The sequence below is a fragment of the Coniophora puteana genome, assembly GCF_000271625.1.
Source record: "Coniophora puteana RWD-64-598 SS2 unplaced genomic scaffold CONPUscaffold_13, whole genome shotgun sequence".
In the NCBI taxonomy this organism is placed as follows: Eukaryota; Fungi; Basidiomycota; class Agaricomycetes; order Boletales; family Coniophoraceae; genus Coniophora; species Coniophora puteana.
Genome location: NW_006913065.1, coordinates 304,534 through 321,203, shown reverse-complemented (window position 1 = coordinate 321,203; position 16,670 = coordinate 304,534). Strand labels below are relative to the sequence as shown.

The following is a 16,670-nucleotide window of genomic DNA, read 5'->3' as shown; positions in this document are numbered from 1 at the left end:
CTGAGTGGGCTTTTGACAAGTGAATTCGCTGACGAGGTTGTTAGATGTTCTGCATCTCGCTTTGCCCTTATTATACTGCAGAATGGTCGATCAGCTCGTGCCTCCCGCAGGCTTCGTCTCTGCCGTTTCGCGACTAGCTCATCTTGGTAATCGCATTTTCCGCAGACTGCGTTGTGGTCTCCGGGACCGGGGGCGTCTTGCAGGGCCTTGAGACCCACAAGTGCCCGAGGAGGAGTGATGGACGTCTGCTTGATCAGCAAGGCTCGCGGGACTGCAGAGACGTGTAGGGCCAAGTATGAGACTGGCGTGAACGCGACGACTGCGCTGGTCCTCGCTGGCTTGATCGGTGGCAGTGTGCCCGTCTGCGGAAAGGGTGGAGTGGGAGGTGGGGGACTGCTCATCCTGTGTCAGCGGCTTATGAAGCTCGGGAGGTGTGGATGTAGAGATTGCGATATGTTGGGAAGATAGGTGTTTAGCAAGCAGGTCCTGGGCCGTAGAGGAACTGGACAGGGAGTGGAGGAAAGAACTCTTCAGGGGCTCTGCCTTGCTTGAGCTATTACCTCCGAGTCTTTGAGCGCTGTGTGGGTTGATCGTCATGGAGGCCAGGACTATGTTGGTTTCAACGTTCATGTTCGTCAGCGACCAAGTCGCCATTTACCTCTCTCAAGGCCTTGTAACAAACGTACGCTAGGAATCTCGGGAAGCGCGGGTTGAACGAAGCGTATCCCTTGGATGAGCCTGGGTGTTCCCATATTGTACTCCTTCAAGTGAGTTAAGCACGCATACTTCATGGTCTCGATGGCAGACTTTATTGAACTTGCCCTGTAGCTTTATGCTCACGACGCTTTCATCGAACAATACCGCCTAGCCGTAATGCGTCTCCCCTACTTCCTCTCGAGCACCCCCACCCCAAACCTCATCGGCGCCGTCGTCATCCTCTTACCCCTTCTTCTCTCCATACTCCCCCTCGATCACCGGATACCCCCTTTCAGTCCCCGTCAGATCATTTACAGCTGCAACATTCTCCCTCTCCTCCTCGCCCCGCTCGCCATCCCATCCTCGTTCTTCTCCATCGCCTCCCGCCTCGCGCAAGCATGGCTCATCACGCGCCTGCCGCCCGACGCGCCTCTCAGCGCATATAGCTCGTGGATGCTCATAGGCCTCTCTCGAACGCTGGAGGGCTTCGTTCTCTCGCGCAGCGTCGGCTGGGCGTATCCTTCGCTGTTCAGCCACCAGGCGCTGTACGAGCGCACAGGCGGACTCGGTCCGGGCGTTGTCGCGTACGTGCTCGTCTCCGTCACGGGCAGGAGCATTCTCGCGTCGTCGTCGAGGCTGGTGGAGGACGCTGCCGTTGCGAGCGTGTGCGCTGGGCTTGGCTGGGCTGATGGGGCGCCCTGGACGTATTCTATGGCTTTTCTATTTTCGGGGGCGTGGATTGTGTTATCCAAGGTCCTCGAGCGGAAGAAGGGCGGTCGTCGTCAACCTCAGCCCGCGTATGAGGCCTTGCCTAGTCCCCAGCCCAACTCCTTCTCGCATGAACCGCTGCCACCTTCCCCACCACCTCGCCTGCGGCCGGCCCTCTTGGCGTTTATCATCCTGCTGACTCCCTACGCGCTCTGGAAGGCGTTCACACCGCGCACAGACGGACCCGGGGGGATCTTCACGCCGCCTTTTTCAGTGAAGGAGGCTCCTCTATACACAGGCCCCTCGCTGGAGATCCTCATCCTCACGTATCCGCGACTCGGCGATGCATCTGCTAAGGACTCGATACTCATGACCACCCTCTCGTCGTACGCCAGCTTGCTCACAGGCACAGGCACAGGCGCGGGCGCGGGCAACGTAAGCGTCTCGGTCTTTACGCATGCGCCGCAGGGATCGCATCCCGCGTTCGAGTACGCGCAGGAGACGTACGGGATGTCTGGCGGGCCCGAGCACGAGTTGGGGAGCCGGGTCCGATTTTATCGCGACGGGGACGAGCATAAAGGGATGCGCACGGGGCAGCATCTGCATGTCGCTGAGGCGTTTAGGTGGGTGGTCGAGCGGCGCGGGTCTGGGTCTGAGGAGGCGGAGGCGGAGTGGATTGTGTTGGTGGAGGACGACTTTCCGCTGTGTGGGCTGTGGGGATGGGCGGCGCTGCAGCGCGTGATGGGTGTGCTGGGGCGGGGCGGGCGGAGGGGTGGGTTTGTTGGGACGGGCGGCAGGTGAGTAGTTTTGTCATGGGTGATGGTCCAACGACCGACGGCCTGATGATTTTTGCGCGTTTCATCAACTGGTAGCGGGCTCATCATCCACCGCTCGCTTCTCCCGGCGCTGAGCATGGTTCTCCGCGCACACGCGGACCTCGCCATGCCGTCGGCCGTCCCCTTTGGCGCGTTCCGCCCGGCGGATCTCGTCATCCAGGACTGCCTCCTCGCGCGCGACCCGCTGTGCGCGCTCGACGCGGCGCAGCAGCCGCAGTACCCCGCGTGGGCGTGGGCGCAGGCGCCGCCGTTGGGGTCGGCGTGGAATGTGAATTTGGATTTGAAGAGTGGGAATTTGAAGAGCGGGGGACGAGGTGAGGACGTGGACGGCGACGGGCCGCTGGTGGTGAGCTCGCGGCTGATCATGGACCACCGCGGGGCGCGGGTGAGTACGGCTGCGGGGCGGGCGTATGGCGAGGAGCAGTGGCGGTGTGGGTGGCGGCATCCGTTTCATGGGTGGGAGAGGGTGGGTGTGGTGGAGGTGTAGGTGATGCGGTGGAATAGTGTTAGTAGTGCTTGTTCTTGGTTGTTTTCGGGTAGAGGTTGTTGTATGCTTGGCTGGATTAGTTTGGGTGACTGCAGATGAGAGCCACTGGTAGGGAAAGTGGCATGTACGGTGGGCAGTGCGCGTCCAGTCGACGTGAGTCGTCTGTCGGGCATGTCATATGCGTGGGCAGCGTCTCGACCGGTTTCCTCGCAGACCCCGTCAGCTCCGAGCTAACCTCACTATAGAACTATAGGGCGCCTCTTCGACACAATTTTTGAGCTCCAACACGGTGAATCTTGGGGCGATGGAAAGAAACCTGGCGTAAATTAATCCAATTACTACTTGCACATAATGCTCGCCTGCTAATGTTGGACAATGCGGGTTCATAAAGGGCGATTAAGAGTGGAATCTAGTGTATGATTTGGTTGTACAATCATAGTATAACGCGCGCGCGCGAGTGGGCGTTGTCCGCATCTCGTCGTCCGTATGCATACCAACCAGTTCATCTACCCAGCGCTGCACCTCTAGTCCACAAACAGCCCGCCCGCCTGCGCCGAATCGCTGCCCGCTGCAGCCCCCTGCGCCCTCGGCCCCTCGCCAGCCGTCGCGCGCACGCCGCCGGCCTCGGCCTTGATGTTCTCGAGGCTCTTCAGGAACGCGTTCTGCCGGGAGGACGCGCTCCCCTGGGCGGCGGTCTCGTCGCGGATGATGGCGATGACGTCGCCGATCGCGGTGTCGAGCTTGGCGAGCGCGCTCTCGAGGAGGAACGGGTTGCCTGTTAGGGCGCCAGATTCTTGGGTGGTGCCGGTGCCTGGGACGGTAGATTCGGGGGCGGCTGGGGTGGTGGATGGGGGATGTTGGTGTGAGTGATTTGAATCAGACGAGGGTGAGGACGTACCATGGGGATCGGACTTGGGGAAGACCTGGAGAGGATGTCGGTGTCATGCATGCAGACAAGAGAGAGCGAGGACTCACCTGGCCTGGGTTCTCTCTCGATGGTGATGGGGGAAGACCATGTGCTTCAGTGGTAGGGAACTTTGCGTCGGCTGCAGGGTGCAATGAGACGATGGGGTAAGTGGCGAGTGGGCGGACGTACCTTCTCCCAACATATTGTTCTGAGCAGTTGCAATAGGTAAAGCGAGAGGAAGATGTGGTGGTTGGTAAAGTCATTGCATGTTTGGCAGATGACGTAGTTGGTCCTGCACCACTAGGATAGGGGCGAACGCGTCGAAATCTTGTGGGTGTTGTCAGGCGTGTACTGCGAGCACATCAGCGGATAATGTAGATATTGAAGTTGGGCTGCAGAAAACATTGCAGCTTTCACATAAGCGCGTGAGGGACAAGTACAAGGGCCTCCCAACTTCCTATGATATCCCACGTGGACATATCATAAATAAAACAAATATTTTTGAGACTCCGCGGCAAGATTATTTTGTGAGTCAGGATAAGCTTATGCGGATTATCAACGAGTTTTGAAGCATCCAGATCTAACCACCCTTTCCCCATCCTAAAACCCTGCGCTAACACGCAAGACGATGTCCGACGAAGAAACGCTCCAGAAACGCCACGACGACTCTGATTCCGAGGATGACGACGAGGTCGAGGACGTCCCCTTTGTCGACATCGACCCTACCACTCTCACTCCCCTTTCCCCAGAGGTCATCTCAAAACAGGTCCGTACTGCTTTCGTTCACATCGTACACGACGTTTTGACGCGAGAACGCGCATACAGGCTACCATTAACCTGGGTACGCACTCCTAGGCCTCCGTTTGGCTGGCGCACTCAGCCTGTACGCTCATCTCGGTATCACAGGCACGATCGGACATGTCGCGCACGGAAAATCGACAGTCGTCAAAGCCATCTCGGGCGTCATGACCGTCCGATTCAAGAACGAGCTCGTCCGGAATATCACCATCAAGCTTGGTTATGCCAACGCCAAGGTCCGTCTCCTCCCTCTCCCCCGAACCCATGACGCACGTGCACGCCGATGCTCAAGCGCTCTCCTCCTGCCTGCTTCTGTAGGTCTACAAATGCGAAAACGAAGCCTGCCCACGGCCAGGCTGCTACCGCTCCTACCGATCGGACAAGGAAGACAACCCGCCTTGCGAGCGGCCCGGGTGCGGCCATCGCATGAAGCTCGTCCGTCATGTCTCCTTCGTCGACTGCCCCGGCCACGACATTCTCATGGCCACCATGCTGAACGGCGCCGCGGTCATGGACGCCGCACTCCTGCTGGTTGCGGGCAACGAGACGTGTCCGCAGCCGCAGACGTCGGAGCATCTTGCCGCCGTCGAGATTATGCGGCTCGAGAATATTATTATTCTGCAGAACAAGGTGGATCTTATCAAGGAGGCGCAGGCGCTCGAGCACCAGAAGAGCATCTCGGCGTTCGTCAAAGGTGCGTCGCTCGTCCATCTCCATTCCTCCGTCTCGACTAACAACAACACTAACACAACGATCGCACGCAGGCACCGTCGCCGAATCGTCCCCCATCGTGCCCATCTCCGCCCAGCTCAAATACAACATCGATGCGGTAAACGAATACATCGTGAAGCGCATCCCGATCCCCGTGCGCGACTTCACCTCGGACCCGCGGCTGATCGTCATCCGCTCGTTCGACGTGAACAAGCCGGGCGCGGAGGTCGACGAGCTCAAGGGCGGCGTCGCGGGCGGCTCGATCCTCACGGGCGTGCTGAAGCTCGGGCAGGAGGTCGAGATCCGCCCGGGGATCGTGACCAAGGACAGCGCGGGGCGCAACAGGTGCAAGCCGATCTTCAGCCGGATCGTGTCGCTCCATGCGGAGAACAATCATCTGCAGTTTGCGGTGCCCGGGGGGCTTATTGGGGTCGGGACGAGGATCGATCCGACGCTGTGTAGGGCGGATAGGCTTGTGGGGCAGGTGTTGGGTGCTGTTGGGAAGCTGCCGCAGGTGTACACCGGTGCGCATCCCACCCCTTATGTCTCCTTTTTTTGCGTTCGTCGCTCGTTCTGACTGAAGGGGGTGGGCAGAGCTCGAGATCAGCCTCTTCCTCCTGCGCCGCCTGCTCGGTGTACGGACAGAGGACAAGAAGCAGGCCAAGGTGTCGAAGCTCGTCAAGAACGAGCTGCTGCTCATCAACATCGGCTCGACGTCGACGGGCGGGCGCGTGCTCAGCGTCAAGGCGGACCTCGCCAAGATCCAGCTGACGTCGCCCGCGTGCACCGAGGTCGGCGAGAAGGTCGCGCTCTCGCGCCGGATTGAAAAGCATTGGCGTCTCGTTGGTGAGTGGTGCTTCCTCATTCTGTCTGTTTTGGGGCGTGCGATGGCGGCTGGCTGACGCGTGGTGTGCTTTACAGGGTGGGGAAGTGTGCAGCGCGGGACGGTGCTCGAGCTCGATTGAGCGGGCGGTTTTGTAGATACTATCTTCGGCACTCGTGTAGCGCTAGGGAATGCGTGCAAAACTGCTTTTGTGCATCGCCTTTTGATGCCTTCTCTCTCTATGGTGAACCATATATATCAAGTGAGCTGTGTTCAGAGCAGAGTTGATTGCGATTGCAAGAGGGAGAGCAAGTATGTAGCAGGGTTGAGCTATCTAATGTTATGCAAGTGTATCGGTATTCGTTTACTTGAGAAAGCGTGTGCATGGATGCGCCTGAGGGTACATGGCAGACAAGATGAGGCCCGGGCAGGCGACATCATGCGGCAGCGGGCAGATCTATCAGATCGAGCTCGCGCACGTCCACACCTGCGAACGACCGGTTCTTCACGCGCCGGCTCTCGAGCTCGCGCTTCGTCAGCCAGAGGTGCAGCAGATGTACGGCGTCCTTGGCCTAGAAACAACCGCGGCCTTGTCAAAAATCCACTCTCAAGAGAAGGATGGGCATGATGCCACTCACCACAGCGAACAACCCCAAACCAAGCGCGTTCCGCCACCACACCGGGTCGCTGCCCGCCCACACGTCCGTCCCGCGCCAGCTCGTGCTGAGGCCCATCACGCCGAGCACCGCGAGCCGCTTCGGCGTGCTCATCTGCACCCACGCGCGCTCGTCGATCCCCGCTAGACCCAGTCCGGCGATCGAGCCTGAGCCCCCAGCGAGACCGCGGCCGCCGCCTGCTGTGGTGGTGGCGGCTGCGGCGGCGAGAGCGGCACCGGCGCCGCGCGGGCGCACGGCGAGGATGCGGCGGAGCAGCGGAGAGTGGTGCGAGGCGCGGAGGAGGAGCGCGCCCATGAAGGATGCGATGCGCGGGATGATGAGCGCGCCGCCGACGAGGCGGCCGAGCGAGGTGCCGGATACGCGGATGGTGTTTTCGGCGGCGGCGGCGGGGTCGTCTGCGTCCCCTCCCCCTCCTGCACCTGCGCCTGCATCCCCTGCGTCCCCTGCGCCAGCGTCCCGATTGTTGTTGTTATTATTCCGCCCTGCAGGCTGATTCCCCTGCTGCTCGCCCCCATCCCCATCCCCGTGCTCAATCTGAATCTCAAATGGGCCGTCCCCGTTGATAGCCAACAAGATCCTCTGCAGCGGCCCGTTCGCCGCGCCCGCACCGGTCCCTCCGCCGTTTAGCACTGCCGCCTGCACGCGCGCGTAGAGCCGCCTGTACCCCTCCCGCACGAGCGGGTACACAAACAGGCCGAGCACGAGCGGCGGCGGCGGCCATGCGCTCGCGCGCGCGAGAGCTGCATTGGCGCCGGCGCTGGTGCTGGTACCGCGAAGCAGCCTGAATCCGCTGGAGCTGGAACCGGAGCCGCCCGCTACGGCACGCACAGCGACGGGCGCCGAGGTCGGCCACGCGAGCAGGACGGGGACGAGCGGGGGGATTGTCGGGCGGAAGGGCAGGCGCGAGACGAGGAGGGCGAGTGGGATGAGGGGCAGGTTGACGAAGCTGTGCCAGGGCCAGTTGGACGGGTCTTCGGTGAGGAGAATGTCGAACATCCTGTAAACCGTGGTGCAGTCAGCGCTTGATCGCCAGCACATATGCCGATGGAGCAGATGAAATGGGGACGGAGAGGTAGCACGCACTCTTTTCCGATAAACTCCCTAAGCGCATACGCCCCGTACGCCGTCCCGGTAACGTACAGCCCAAACCCCACACTGCCCACCGCGAAGCTCACGCTCGCGAACGTGACCGTGCGCCCGACGACGCTCAGCAGGCGGTTGCCCGCGTTGAGCACGCGGAGCGCCGCGGGGTTGCGGCTCTCGAGCTCGTAGCGCGCGCCGCACTGCGGGCACTTGAGCGCGTTCGCGGCGCGCGCGCGCGACTGCTGCGAGGACTGGATCCAGTGCAGCAGGCACTGCTCGTGTGCGACGAGTGTGCACGAGCAGGGGTGGGTCCATGCGCGCGGGGGGTCGTCCGAGGGCTCTGCGTGCGCGGCGGGCGTTGGGCGTTACGTTGAGTAAGTGCTGGGGTGTTTTGTGAGGGGGGACGGGGTGCTCACCGTCGAAGCGCTCTTCTTCGCGGCATATATAACACAATTTGACCTATAACCCAGCACACGCACGCATATCAGCCACCTATATCCAACTCCCGAGTCTCGCCCTCTCATGCCAGAGAAGGACAAGCGGGAGGTTAAACGCACCCTGAGATCATGTATCGTCGGCACCCGCTTCGCCTGCTCCCACCTGCTCGCCCGCTGCTCCTGTGGCTGCTCGCGCTCCCGGGGCTGCTCCTGCTCCTGGGCCTCGGGCTGTGGTCCCTGGGCCTGCTCCCCCAACGCCGCACCCAAATCAACAGGCGACGACAACGCCGACGAGGACGGTGTCGAGGCGGGGGAAACGTCCTCCGGCGCGAGCAGACGTTCCGGCTCTTCCTGGTGGAAGTGGTGGTCCATGTAGAGCTTTCAAAGTATCACTTCGTGTTGTGCTTCAAGTTGCGGGCGGTGATAGATCCGAAGGTGGCGTGGGGCCGGTCAAGACACGGCTTGCCAAAAGCAAGCAAGAGAACAGAACAGAACAGGTGAAAAGACAAGGACTTGCGATGGCGGTGAGTGTCCTTGCGGTTGAGTCAAGACAAGACAAGTAAGCAGCAGCAGACCTATGACGCGTGGCGGACAGGCGCTTATTCCTATTCTCACTCACTCGCCCCTCGTCACACGATCAACACCAGTCAACACCTCAAAAAACAGTCATTTTTTCAATTGTTCATCATGCTCTATGACTCGACAAAAAACGTACAAACTGCAACATCACAGAAGGGAAGAAAAAGATGAACGGGCGAAGGGAGAATAAGACTCATTAGCATGTATTTACGTATACTTGTTGCGTGTCGAAGAGCGGTCATGGTGCCGTGATCATGAAAAAAGCAGGACGGTGAAGCGTGAATGAACAAAAAATGAAGAGAAGGGAAAAGGAAAAGGGAAAAAGAGAAGAAAAGAGAAAAAAGGCCGTTCGCCACGTCAAGTGGTTTGCTCGAACAAGCCTGGCTTACGCTCAACACCTCGTCTGTCTGCCTTGTCTTGTTTTGTCTCGATATAGACGAAAAATGCAGCCCGCCTAGTTCTCCACAACAGCGGCCGCCGGGACCGGGCTCTTCTCGCGCTCATCAGAAGCAGCAGCAGCAGCAGCCTTGGGCTTCTCACTGTCGCTCGCAGCGCCATTGCCGTTGCCGTTGCCGTTTTCGTCGCTGTTGCCATTGCCGTTGCCGTTGCTGTCGTCGCCATTCGCAGCGGGCGCAGGGCTCCTCCGCCGCTCCTCCTTGCCACTACCGCGTTCAGCAGGGCTCGCACTGCGCCGCCGCGGGCTTCGGCTCCGCTTGCGGTCGCGGTCGCGGTCCGAGTGCCGGCGGGGAGAGCGGGACCGGTCGCGATCGTCCCGCCGGGAGGAGCGGTGCGGAGGGGAGCGCCGGTCGTATCGCCAGACAGAGGAGGGAGGGTTCTTGGCCCACTGTAAGGTAGGGTGAGTATATGCGGGGTAGGGATGAGGGTATGGACAAACCTGGATGCTCAGTCGGGAGCCTTCAAAGTATCGTCCATGCCTGCTCGTTGCGAAAAGGTGTGGTTAGCCGAGTAGGCAAGGTTGACTGGAGGTTATACATACATGTCATAGTAAGCGTCTTCGGCGTCGCGCGTGCTTCTGAATTCAACAAACGCATAGCTGTCCAAAGGGGAAGAAGAGCAGAGGGGGAGGAAGGAAGATTCGTTGAGCGCACGGTTCGACTCGGACGGGAGGGAGACACAGGTTCGGAAGCGGAAGAATCGAAGAATCGAGAATTTGAAGGAAAAGTGCGGAGCGGACGCGGGCGCGGACGGAGCGCGGCGGACCGAGGACTCGGTGGGGACACGCAAGAGCGGCGTCTTGGACAACGCGAGCCTCGGGTGAGGGTCTCGCGGTCCGTTGCATTATGTATCGTGTCGCCTCGGCGTCGCATGGCATCGTCTCGACTCGAATTCGAACGACTCGACTCGTCTCGTGTAGCTCGCTCGCTCGCTCGTGCTCGTTCATCGCATCGCAGTTCGCCAGTTCGCTCGGGAAATGTGCGCGCGGTATGCCGCGGCGTGGCGTGGCGAGGCGACTACGGGAGACAAAGGTGACGCAAATGGAGCGGGGGAGATACTCACGGGTTAGAGGACGCATGCGGGTTGCGTGGGGCGGGGACGTCGCAGCGCACCAGGGGGCCGAATCTAATGGAAATGTCCAAAAAGGCGGGGGCATCAGCATCAGACACGGTATGCATAGGTTGGAGAAACGGACCGCTCGAATTCGTATGCGAGGTCGCGGGCGCGCGTGGAGGGGTGGAAGCCACTGACGAAGAGGATGCGCGGCATTTGTAGAGTGCTCTTGTTGTGCTCTTGAGGTCGGGGGACGTCTGCGGGTGGTAGGAGGAGGAGGTGGAGGGCGTTGGAGTGTCTGTGGGTTGTGTGCGTTCAGGTGGAAAAGGAACGAAAACGGGATGTATGCACCTGTTTGTGGCGTTTGGCGCCCAGACTCCGCGCCCAGAAACACTCACAAACAGACGCGTACATCCTCCACTAAAAAACACAGGCAACACACAAGGTATGTTACTCACTTTGTCCAGGGTAGAGCTTATTCTAAGGAACTCGTTTTGACAGATTATGACATAGAACGTCACCACCTAACACAGTAACACCCGAACAGCTCAGGAGGAAGGATGCTTGTCCGTCGCATTCGCATGTATCTCCAAGCAAGGACTGACATATCACAGAGAGCATGGACTTGCGCGTATGGAAATTTCTCCGGAAGCTGCGAACGGCCACCAAAGACCCCATCTGGGATCTCGTTCTCCGCCTGCCCGCCAATACCAGCACCACCTACGACGCCCTCGAGCCTCTTTTCCGGCCCGCCCACATCTCGCGCTACCAATATGTCAACCTAAGGCCCGTCCTCGCCGCCCGCTCCCTCGCCCACCTCCCCGCCTCGCCCCCGCCCGCAGCCTACCCGCCCTGGCTCACCTCCCACCTCCTCACCTCCAAAGTCCGATCTGCCGCAGAAGCCCACTCCGCCCTGTCCCTCGCATACGACACTCTCGACACCACCCACCCCTCGTACCACCCCTCCCTGCTCGTCCTCGCCACCCACGCCCTCGCAGCCCACGCCATCCTCGCCCCCGCATCCCGCGTCGTCCGCACCTTCGTCACGACGCCCGTCGCAGCCGCATCGCACGCGCCGACGCTCCACTACAACGCCCTCCTGCACGCCCTGTCCGCGTTCCCGGCCTCGGCGCCCGCCGCGGACCTCGCTATCGCGCTGCTCGAGGCGATGCACGACCAGCGCCTGCCGCTCTGGCCCTCGACGTACTCGGCGCTGCTCTCCGACCGCTTCGTCACGCTCCAGCTCACCAAGATGCTCCGCGAGAAGATGCGCTACGAGGGGGTAAGGCCGGATGCGCGCCAGCTGCAACAGTATCTCAGGATCTTCGCCAAGGGGGGTGCGATCGAGACGAGCGGGGAGTATATGCGGGCGATACGGGAGTATTGCCTCGAGAACGGAATGACGCCGCCGTTGGACGTGACGAAGGATGCCGTAGGGCTGGATGAGAAGGATGGAAGTCTGGGTTCGGGCAGTATTGGTAGCGTGCACCCCGCGAACACACTATACCTTCGCGCGCTCAAGAACGACCCAGCGAGCGCGATGCAATACCTCCACAAACTTCTCCGCCTCCAAGACCAAACCCCAGATTCACCGTCCTCCACGCAACCCCAGGATTCCCAACCCGATACCAACTCCCCTACTATACCCACACCAGACCCCGCTCCCCCATCATCCCCTCCCAAAACCTCGGTCGACATCCACGACTACACATCCACGCTCCTCTCCCTCACCGCCGACCACAAAATCCCGCCCGCCCGCGTCCTCACCATGTTCGAGTCTCTCCGCGCGAAGAGCAGCCCCGCCAGCGCGCGCCCGACCGCGGTCACGTACACGGCGCTCATCCGCGCGTTCCTGCACTCCAAGGCGCCGCCGTCGCGCGTGCGCGGGCGCGTGCTCTCGCCGCTGCAGATCGCGCTTATGCTCTGGCTTGAGCTGTTCGATGGGGACGGCGGCGGGGGGCAGAGGCTGCGCCTTGATAGGTATGCGGTCGCTGTTGGTGCGCAGGTGCTTGTGAGGAGTGGGAGGCATGAGGAGGCGTATTGGCTGCTCGAGACGTTTGCGCGGCGCGGTAGGGCCGCGATCAAGGCGGGGAAGACGGGGAAGGTGCCGAGGTGGAGGGCGGCGGCGCCTGTGCATGTGGGTCCTGCGCAGAGAAGGGCAAGCGAGAAAGCGACGCGGCTGAGCACGATCGCTGTGAACGACTTTATGCTGTCCTTTCTGCGCCGCGCGCCGCTCCCTCTCACCTCCTCATCGTTCGCAGCATCAACAGACGACGTCTTCCACTCTACACAGCCCATGTCCGCCGCCGACGCGGCGCATGCGGCGCTCGACCTGCGCGTGCACCCGCGCGAGCCGCGCCCCGCGCTCGTGTTCGCGCTGTTCGCGCACATGCACGGCACGTTCGGTGTGCACCCGGACGCGGCGTCGCTCGGTATCCTCCTCAAGGCCGCCGTGCTCGCGGGGAAGCTCGAGCGCGAGAGCGTCGGGCTCACTGTGCGCAAGGCCGTGCGCAGTCTTTTTGGGCTGCGGGGTGCTGCTGGGAGTGGAGATGACGGGCGACGGCACGGTGCTGGAGGTGGGGATGGAGATGGCGCTGCTACGTCTATGCCTATGACGCGTCCGCCCGCCGGCCCCGAGCCGCTCGCAGTGCTCATGCACTCGTCGAGCACACCCGCGGTGTACGGTCGCCCTCCAATCAAGATCAAGTGGTCCGGCGCACCTGCAGACTGGGCGGGCGCGCCCGCGCACGAGGTCGCGCGGCGTATATTCCGCGGCGTCGTTTTGGGGAACTGGCCGTGGCTGCGTGGTGTTCGTGCTGGGTGGCTCCCCGATGGGCCTCTGTCTTCGTCTTCGTCGTCTCCTGCACGTTCGTCGGCAGCCGGCAAGTCGCGATTGGAGCGGGAATTTGAGCCGGAGCCGGGGCCGGAACTAGGAAGCGCGCAGGTCCAGCGCGGCCCGTGGGCGCTTGCGCTTGAAAGGCATCAACACGCTAAACGCGGCGCGCACGCGCACGCGCCGCCATACCCGACGATCCACCCCTCGCCCGCGTGCTTCGGCGCGTACATCCAGCTCCTCGCGCTTTCCCCCGCCCCGTCTCATCCGCTCCACAGTGTCGATGGCAGCAGCGGAGCAGTAGGAGGCGGCACGCGCGCGGACGAGATCCCGCAGGTGCTCGCGTGGATGCGCGCGCTGCGCATTGTGCCGGACCGGCGCATCCTTGCGATCGCGCTTGTGTTTGTGTCTGAGCGGGTGTATGGGTATCCGTACGCCGAGCAGCGGCGCCGCTCTCGCTCGTCGTCCGACGACCTATCAACATCAGCATCAGCATCAGCATCATCAGCATCAGCATCAGGTCCATCAACGGACTTCTGGTCCACCCCGCTTGTCCCTGGCGCTGACGCCCCAGGATCAAGCGCCGTCGGAACGAGCTGGATGGCGCGCTGGGGTATGGGCATGGGCATGGGCGGCGGACAGGGCGCGGAGCTGCAGCGTCGCCGGGCCGTGTTCGCGCAGCTCGTCGCGTGGGTTGATGGCTGGGTCGGCGCGCCTGATGAGCGCGAGATGGGCGAGGCGCTCCGTGCTGTTGCGAGGATGCGTGATCGGTCGTTTGGGGGGCCGACTGTTTGAGAAGGAGGGGGGGAAGGCGAGGGAGGAGGAAGGCGAGGGTGAGCGGTGGAGGAATGATAGGCGCTTAGATCTGGTGGTGCGTGCTTGGAGGTTTTTTTGGCGCTGAGCGTGAGGTCATATATCGCACAGTTTATTTCTCTCGTAATTCACGCGATACATAGGCATTTGTACATATACCGGCAATTCTATTACTGTCCATAGAGCCATCTTGACACCAGATCTGAGAATAGATGGGATGGTAAAGACGATGAGGGAGGAGAGGCGATGGGGAATTGCTCGTTGCCTGGCTGCACTTGATAGGTTTCAGAGTCGTCGATGCACTTCATCGAATACCTCGATTCCCACATGGACGAGGGAGACCTCCGTTACCCCGCTAACTCAAAAACTGCAAGTAGGCCTAGGGATCATGCCTTTTTCGGCATGCTGTATCTTGGCAGCAGTCAAGGCGATTGACCAATCAGATGGGACATACCTGTGACGTCTGCTTCCTTGATGACGGACACTTCATTCACGACCTCATGTTCAACATGGATGCCCGTCCATACTCGGGCCACTTTAGGAATTAACATGGGGTGGAACATGTCGTATCTTAGCAGCAGTCAAGGTGATCAGCCAGACCACCCGCGTGCCGCGATACACCTGTTCTGCGTCTGGAGTCCTTGATTACTGTGCTCATATGAACGGCGGTGTCTCCCTGTCCACCATCCACTTTGGCCCGTATTGGGAAAATACTGGTGCCTTGCGTAGGTGCGACGTACTAGCGCATCGCGGATGTGGAAGAGATTGAATGGCATCTGGACGTTTTTTTTATAGGATTGATGTGTCAGGAGAACAAGCTTGGAAAGTGGCTGTCTCTTCTTGCTCCTGGGTTATGCTAGGGGTGGCACGTCCTGTGCCTTTATCTCCGCTGCTACTGATCTTTACGTTCTCGGGATGTCCCACAGATGCGTGAATGGCTGTATTAGGGGCGGATATTTGTTTGAGCATCGTCACGCATATCGCGATCGCATGCCTTAGAAGCGTGTTTTCTACATCACGTGTTCACAGACAAAGTTCAGATCTACGCAGTCATCAGAAACGCGTTCGCTGGTGCTTTCGGAGCCGAAGCCGGTTTGTCTGCAGCGGTGTAGTGGTCCCCTGTGAATAACAGCTGGGGATCTGACTGAAGATCTTGCCGTTCCACATCCAGTATATATATAGGTACTCTCCTCGCCGTACTCCCTGTAGCCGTTTCCCCACTGCCATATCCGCATCACCAGAATTCAGGAAGTCTTGAGGACCTCGGAGTGAATATGCCTCCTACGCGCAAATCGGTTCGCTACGCTTTTCCACCTCAGCTCAGTATCGGGGCTAATTGTCATGCAGAAAGCTAGATTCGAGTGCATGCACACTGCCTGTTTGCTCAAGGCGCAGCCGACATATTTCTCGGGATCGAGGGACGCGCGAGTTCACATCGAAGGCAAACAGTAGGTCCCCCTTCGCGCGTAATAAATATACATTCCTCACCTTGCGTTTTAACAGCTTGGCATTGAAGCGATACCGTTGTCTGGCGTGCGCGTACGCAACCCCGGATCCTTCCTCGATTAGAAGACACTGCAGGAGCAGACACCAGTATACGCGTGGACAACCGGTAATGTGGTTTGAGGACATTGCAGGTAAGGCCACAGTGCATGCCGGTGGTCGCCGTCTATACTTAATAAGTACTGAACACTCATTTTCAGGCACCCAGAAAGACGACTGGAAGCATTTTTATGTTAAGCTCGCACCTCTCCAGAATTTCGGATCTCCCCGGAACACCTTCGTGTTTGACATGCAGGACCTCTTCTCCGGAATGCCGGCTCAACATGGGGGACGGGAGAGCACGGCGCCTGGAAATCTGGCCATAGCCCCAACATTCCACGTCCAGCAGCCCAATGCTCCCCTGGCTGATACCCTTGTCAGCTCAGAGTCCAGTACCTCAGTGAACAATTTGCCTTGGCCGGCGCCCAGCTGGTTGTGAGCTTTGGCAGAGCTTGTGCTCACTATGCATGTTTTATGACATGTGATAACTCATCATGTAAACGATATGCTTCACGTTATGTCCCATGTATTCATGTGGTTTGGATATTACTCACTCGTGACAAGCCTCGGAGTTTTTCGCTGCGCAAATATGTGCGACATAGTGTCGGGGTTTGTGCCCTTGAATGGTGGACATGAGATCTCATATTTGTGTTATCGGCTGGTCACTTTTGAGGATACCTCCGCAGAATGCGCCTATGGGCTAACGACTCCCTGATAGGGTTTATGCAGTGTTGAATATACCTAGTACCAAGGTAGCAACACCTTCCGTTTCTTCGACTTAACTCTGTCTTGTTGCGCAACAGTATGCTCGTACTATAGGTAATTGTCATTACATCAACCTTAGAGCGCAACCACGGACAATCCATAGAAATATGGGGTTGTAAGAGACTGTGCAATGACACGGCCGTGTTTGCCTATCGTTAGCTCACTTAAGTGTCCATTGAAGCGTGACCCCACGTCATCCATTAATATTTTGATTTTAACCTACCGTACTGTACTGTAAAGGCACGCACTGTGCGGTAACTCATATTTCTTGTGGTCCATAACATATACTCGCCTCTTACCATAGAAGTTGAGCAACGAGGCCTGAGGGCTAGGATAGACGTGCGATGCCAATCTCCCAGACTTCAAACTGATTCCTTCCTACTTCCGACTTCTCGTATTTTCTTTTAATTCTCTATTCCCATCCCGCGCTCGTTTGTGCGCTGATCACGCATATGCACGGCACTTT

The 16,670-nt window shown here is 59.7% G+C and overlaps 7 protein-coding genes across 7 annotated transcripts; 4 read left to right on the top strand and 3 right to left on the bottom strand.

Annotated features, from left to right (window-relative positions):
- Positions 1 to 237: 237 nt before the first annotated feature.
- Positions 238 to 3,040, top strand: CONPUDRAFT_146460 (uncharacterized protein; the record flags this gene model as incomplete). Its single annotated transcript, XM_007774834.1, has 6 exons — positions 238 to 431; positions 692 to 767; positions 829 to 1,839; positions 1,873 to 2,201; positions 2,277 to 2,625; positions 2,823 to 3,040. The coding sequence occupies 6 exons, from the start codon at positions 238 to 240 to the stop codon at positions 2,970 to 2,972; spliced, it is 2,109 nt and encodes a 702-aa protein (XP_007773024.1). The 3' UTR covers positions 2,973 to 3,040.
- Positions 3,041 to 3,042: 2 nt separating this feature from the next.
- Positions 3,043 to 3,914, bottom strand: CONPUDRAFT_168462 (uncharacterized protein). The gene is made up of 4 exons (XM_007774833.1): positions 3,824 to 3,914; positions 3,703 to 3,773; positions 3,626 to 3,650; positions 3,043 to 3,562 (listed from the first exon to the last, which is right to left on the bottom strand). The coding sequence occupies exons 1-4, from the start codon at positions 3,834 to 3,836 to the stop codon at positions 3,252 to 3,254; spliced, it is 420 nt and encodes a 139-aa protein (XP_007773023.1). The 5' UTR covers positions 3,837 to 3,914; the 3' UTR covers positions 3,043 to 3,251.
- A 335-nt stretch (positions 3,915 to 4,249) lies between these two features.
- Positions 4,250 to 6,264, top strand: CONPUDRAFT_146458 (uncharacterized protein). The gene is made up of 7 exons (XM_007774832.1): positions 4,250 to 4,400; positions 4,490 to 4,517; positions 4,541 to 4,668; positions 4,751 to 5,126; positions 5,197 to 5,667; positions 5,738 to 5,989; positions 6,065 to 6,264. Exons 1-7 carry the CDS (start codon positions 4,263 to 4,265, stop codon positions 6,106 to 6,108), a joined length of 1,437 nt encoding a protein of 478 aa, XP_007773022.1. The 5' UTR covers positions 4,250 to 4,262; the 3' UTR covers positions 6,109 to 6,264.
- Positions 6,265 to 6,403: 139 nt separating this feature from the next.
- Positions 6,404 to 8,535, bottom strand: CONPUDRAFT_63425 (uncharacterized protein; the record flags this gene model as incomplete). Its single annotated transcript, XM_007774689.1, has 5 exons — positions 6,404 to 6,538; positions 6,605 to 7,640; positions 7,727 to 8,064; positions 8,132 to 8,185; positions 8,284 to 8,535. 5 exons carry the CDS (start codon positions 8,533 to 8,535, stop codon positions 6,404 to 6,406), a joined length of 1,815 nt encoding a protein of 604 aa, XP_007772879.1.
- A 381-nt stretch (positions 8,536 to 8,916) lies between these two features.
- Positions 8,917 to 10,554, bottom strand: CONPUDRAFT_139382 (uncharacterized protein). The gene is made up of 5 exons (XM_007774831.1): positions 10,394 to 10,554; positions 10,261 to 10,323; positions 9,740 to 9,796; positions 9,638 to 9,677; positions 8,917 to 9,586 (listed from the first exon to the last, which is right to left on the bottom strand). Exons 1-5 carry the CDS (start codon positions 10,465 to 10,467, stop codon positions 9,197 to 9,199), a joined length of 624 nt encoding a protein of 207 aa, XP_007773021.1. The 5' UTR covers positions 10,468 to 10,554; the 3' UTR covers positions 8,917 to 9,196.
- Positions 10,555 to 10,870: 316 nt separating this feature from the next.
- Positions 10,871 to 14,059, top strand: CONPUDRAFT_168458 (uncharacterized protein; the record flags this gene model as incomplete). The annotated part of the gene is made up of 1 exon (XM_007774830.1): positions 10,871 to 14,059. The coding sequence occupies one exon, from the start codon at positions 10,871 to 10,873 to the stop codon at positions 13,877 to 13,879; it is 3,009 nt and encodes a 1,002-aa protein (XP_007773020.1). The 3' UTR covers positions 13,880 to 14,059.
- A 1,060-nt stretch (positions 14,060 to 15,119) lies between these two features.
- On the top strand, positions 15,120 to 16,014 carry CONPUDRAFT_139381 (uncharacterized protein). The gene is made up of 4 exons (XM_007774829.1): positions 15,120 to 15,192; positions 15,245 to 15,345; positions 15,401 to 15,534; positions 15,601 to 16,014. Exons 1-4 carry the CDS (start codon positions 15,172 to 15,174, stop codon positions 15,876 to 15,878), a joined length of 534 nt encoding a protein of 177 aa, XP_007773019.1. The 5' UTR covers positions 15,120 to 15,171; the 3' UTR covers positions 15,879 to 16,014.
- Positions 16,015 to 16,670: the final 656 nt, after the last annotated feature.

What these genes read in the sequence shown, in the direction of transcription:
- CONPUDRAFT_168462 (XM_007774833.1), bottom strand. An exon ending in CGAGAGAGAACCCAGGCCAG is followed by an intron (nt 3,651 to 3,702) that starts GTGAGTCCTCGC and finishes CATCCTCTCCAG; the next exon opens with GTCTTCCCCAAGTCCGATCC. An exon ending in CCCCAAGTCCGATCCCCATG is followed by an intron (nt 3,563 to 3,625) that starts GTACGTCCTCAC and finishes CCACCACCCCAG; the next exon opens with CCGCCCCCGAATCTACCGTC.
- CONPUDRAFT_146458 (XM_007774832.1), top strand. Translation starts at nt 4,263, where the DNA reads ATGTCCGACGAAGAAACGCTCCAGAAACGCCACGACGACTCTGATTCC. An exon ending in CAGAGGTCATCTCAAAACAG is followed by an intron (nt 4,401 to 4,489) that starts GTCCGTACTGCT and finishes ACGCACTCCTAG; the next exon opens with GCCTCCGTTTGGCTGGCGCA. An exon ending in CATCTCGGCGTTCGTCAAAG is followed by an intron (nt 5,127 to 5,196) that starts GTGCGTCGCTCG and finishes GATCGCACGCAG; the next exon opens with GCACCGTCGCCGAATCGTCC.
- CONPUDRAFT_139382 (XM_007774831.1), bottom strand. Translation starts at nt 10,467, where the DNA reads ATGCCGCGCATCCTCTTCGTCAGTGGCTTCCACCCCTCCACGCGCGCC. An exon ending in CTCGCATACGAATTCGAGCG is followed by an intron (nt 10,324 to 10,393) that starts GTCCGTTTCTCC and finishes CATTTCCATTAG; the next exon opens with ATTCGGCCCCCTGGTGCGCT. An exon ending in GAAGACGCTTACTATGACAT is followed by an intron (nt 9,678 to 9,739) that starts GTATGTATAACC and finishes CGCAACGAGCAG; the next exon opens with GCATGGACGATACTTTGAAG.
- CONPUDRAFT_139381 (XM_007774829.1), top strand. Translation starts at nt 15,172, where the DNA reads ATGCCTCCTACGCGCAAATCG. An exon ending in GTTCACATCGAAGGCAAACA is followed by an intron (nt 15,346 to 15,400) that starts GTAGGTCCCCCT and finishes GCGTTTTAACAG; the next exon opens with CTTGGCATTGAAGCGATACC. An exon ending in GTGGTTTGAGGACATTGCAG is followed by an intron (nt 15,535 to 15,600) that starts GTAAGGCCACAG and finishes ACTCATTTTCAG; the next exon opens with GCACCCAGAAAGACGACTGG.